This window comes from Rana temporaria, chromosome 3, assembly GCF_905171775.1.
Source record: "Rana temporaria chromosome 3, aRanTem1.1, whole genome shotgun sequence".
Taxonomy (NCBI): Eukaryota; Metazoa; Chordata; class Amphibia; order Anura; family Ranidae; genus Rana; species Rana temporaria.
This window is the reverse complement of record NC_053491.1, coordinates 280,013,163-280,016,825: the sequence shown is the minus strand read 5'-3', so window position 1 is coordinate 280,016,825 and position 3,663 is coordinate 280,013,163. Positions and strand designations below refer to the sequence as shown.

The window sequence follows — 3,663 nt, the reverse complement described above, 5'->3', positions numbered from 1 at the left end:
TCATTCATAAAAATAAAAAAAAATAAAAGCTGGGGGTCCCCCCAAATTCCATTAACAGGCCCTTCAGGTCTGATATGGATATTAAGGGGAAAACCGCCATCAATTTAAAAAAAATGACGTGGGGTTCCCCCCAAATATCCATACCAGACACTTCAGGTCTGGTGTGGATTTTAAGGGGAACTCCACCCCAAATTTTAAAAAAAAATGGCGTGGAGTTCCCCCAAAAATCCACACCAGACCCTTATCCGAGCACGTTAACCTGGCCGGCCGCAGAAAAGAGGGGGGGACAGAGTGCGGCCCCTCCCTCTCCTGAACCGCACCAGGCCACATGCCCTCAACATGGGGAGGATGTCCCCATGTTGATGGGGACAAGGGCCTCATCCCCACAACCCTTGCCCGGTGGTTGTGGGGGTCTGCGGGCGGGGGGCTTATCAGAATCTGGAAGACCCCTTTAACAAAGGGGACCCCCAGATCCTGCCCCCCCTATGTGAATTGGTAATGGGGTACACTGTACCTCTACCATTTCACGAAGGAAGTGTAAATAGTTAAAAAAAACACACAGACACCGTAGAAAAAAAATCTTTATTAATAAAAAAAAAAAATCCAGCGATGTGAATCCACTCTCGGCCCGGGCCCCGCTCCAACGTTGTCTTCTATCCTGCGACGGATGATCTCTCCAGCGACGGACGGGTGATCAGCGGTCCGGTCCAGCGATGAGAAGATCCATCTGTCCAGAGCGCAGCAGGCGAGCTCCACTCTCCGCTGGACACAGCCCAGCGGAATGACGCGCTGGAGCTGTGACATTTCTTATATAGGGGAAGCGGCCACCCGTCACGTGACCCCACCCCCTCTGACGCACCCTCGTACGTCACTGGGAAAGCCCGGTCTTTCCCAGTGACGTACAAGGGTGCGTCAGAGGGGGCGGGGTCACGTGACGGGTGGCCGATTCCCCGATATAAGAAATGTCACAGCTCCAGCGCGTCATTCCGCTGGGCTGTGTCCAGCGGAGAGAGGAGCTTGCCTGCTGCGCTCTGGACGGATGGATCTTCTCATAGCTGGACCGGACCGCTGATCATCCGTCGCTGGAGAGATCATCCATCGCTGGATAGAAGACCACGTTGGAGTGAGGCCCGGGCCGAGTGTGGATTCACAATGCTGGATTTTTTTTTTATTAATAAAGGATTTTTTTCTACGGTGTCTGTGTTTTTTTTAAACTATTTACACTTCCTTCGTGAAATGGTAGAGGTACAGTGTACCCCATTACCAATTCACATAGGGGGGGGGCCAGGATCTGGGGGTCCCCTTTGTTAAAGGGGTCTTCCAGATTCTGATAAGCCCCCCGCCTGCAGACCCCCACAACCACCGGGCAAGGGTTGTGGGGATGAGGCCCTTGTCCCCATCAACATGGGGACATCCTCCCCATGTTGAGGGCATGTGGCCTGGTGCGGTTCAGCAGAGGGGGGCCACACTCTGTCCCCCTCTTTTCTGCGGCCGGCAAGGTTAACATGCTCGGATAAGGGTCTGGTATGGATATTTGGGGGGAACCCCACGTCATTTTTTTTTAAAATTGACCGCGGGGTTCCCCTTAATATCCATATCAGACCTGAAGGGCCTGTTAATGGAATTTGGGGGGACCCCCAGCTTTTTTTTTTCTTTTATGAATGAATCATCTCTGAATTGCCAGAGCCGACAATTCATTAAAGCCGCAAAGCCGGTTTTAAATGCCTTTTTTTCTTTCAGAAATGACACTTTGTGCAGGGACAGTTCTATGTACGGGAAACATGCGCTTTTTCACATGCTGACTTTACACCCCCCCTAGGTACGAAATTTAAAGTAATATTACACTTTTATTGTTTCACTTTTAGCATTATTAAATTCACTGCTCCTGAAAAAACGGCCATTTTTAAAACTTTTTTTGCATTGTTTCCTGGGACAGGACCCAGGTCCCCAAACACTTTTTAGGACAATAAATTGCATATTAGCCTTTAAAATTAACACTTTAGATTTCTTCTATAGACTTTAACAGGGTGTTCCGCGGCTTTTTGAATTTGCCGTGAACACCCCTAATTGTTCGTTGTTCGCCGAACAGGCGAACAGGCAATGTTCGAGTCGAACATGAGTTCGACTCGAACTCGAAGCTCATCCCTACCTGTGAGGAATGAGCAGAAGAGGAAGCATAAGGAGGCCTCTGGGTATTGTGCATTGAGCTGTACGAACGCACAGGGGTCTGTGGATAGGGCGGTAGATATGGATGGGCCAGAAGGCAAGGGGGCTCATAGGAATATTGACAGTATGGGGTTCATACTGACTAATAGTGGGCAATGGCATTCCTGACTCGACAGTTCTAATACATCCCCCCACATAATTAAATATACCCATATGTATCTCCATCTGCCTCTCTGCTGGTACTTTTTGAAGTGTGTGATAAATAGTCCTCAGGAAGGACACATTTGAGTTGTTTGGATCACAGAATGGATTCTTACTCTCCTGTCTTTTAAAGAAGGTCATCTCGTCCATGAAGGACTTCATGGCTTTGTCCATCTCTGTATTTTTTGGCTTTTTGCCACGCCGCGAGGATCGTGATGTTGTTGGCCTGTCATGACTAACCTGTAGAGAATAATATGCCGATTGAGAAATGCAATGATGCCATGGTGTACATGAGATAAAGATTAGTAATCAATAGTATGCTTACATTCACGGATCTTTGTGAAGAGCTTGGACGTGCACTTGGACGGTCTGTCTCATCCGCATCAACAGACTGGGACTGGCCTTCTCCCTCTTGTGTGGCATGCTCAACTCCCTGCACTGCCTCTGTCTCATCAGTGTTCTCCTCACACTCTGAGACGTTTGATGATGTACTACAATAAAAAGGAAGAACATTTGGTCTCAAAACCTTACTATATGGATACCTACTTTTTCACTTTCTAGATGGAACATCCAAATGTCACTTACGATCTAACGTCCATGACTTTCCTTAGGAAGAACAACATTTCAATGTAGATCGATTTTTTTCTTGGTGGTAGCTCCGGAACCGCTCGCACACTCTGCCTCATCATTCAAATCTCTGCGAAAACGGTCTCTCAGAGAACTCCGCCTTCTGTTAATTTCCAATCCTGTAAAAACACATTGAAAAATAATTTGAGTTAAGATTTTAAGTAGTGGATAAGAAAAAAAAACTATAACTAATAGGACTCCATAGTCTGTGGATGAGTCAGCATGCCCTTGCCTATTCACAATATTAAACATCATTGGCCAGATCCACGTACCCTGGCGCATCTTTCCATCCAGCGTAGCGTATGTCTGATACACTACGCCGCCGTAACTTACAGCGTATTTTCTGTATCCTGAAAGAATTTGCACCGTAAGTTACAGCGGCGTAGTGTAACTTTGGCGGCGTAAGTGCGGGCAATTCAAATCGCTATGATGGGGGCGTGTTCTATGTAAATACGTCTTGACCCAACGTAAATTATGTTTTTTTTAACGGCGCATGCGCCGTCCGTGGGGGTATCCCAGTGCGCATGCTCGAAATTAACCCGCAACAATCCAATGCTTATGACGTGAACGTCATTCTACGCAAAGCCCTATTCGCGAACGACTTACGCAAACGACGTAAAAAATGCAAAATTAGACGCGGGAACGACGCCCATACTTAACATTGAGTAC

General features: G+C 47.5%; 1 protein-coding gene across 1 annotated transcript in view; it reads right to left on the bottom strand.

Annotated features, from left to right (window-relative positions):
- Window positions 1–3,103, bottom strand: part of LOC120930453 — a 62,857-nt gene extending 59,754 nt beyond the window's left edge. The window contains exons 1-3 of the mRNA XM_040341638.1: window positions 2,953–3,103; window positions 2,693–2,858; window positions 2,376–2,607 (exon numbers count right to left, since the gene is read on the bottom strand). Of these exons, the coding sequence (XP_040197572.1) occupies window positions 2,376–2,607; window positions 2,693–2,858; window positions 2,953–3,056 (502 nt within the window). The 5' untranslated portion in view covers window positions 3,057–3,103. The remainder of the gene's footprint in view (window positions 1–2,375; window positions 2,608–2,692; window positions 2,859–2,952) is intronic.
- Between the last annotated feature and the right edge of the window lie 560 nt (window positions 3,104–3,663).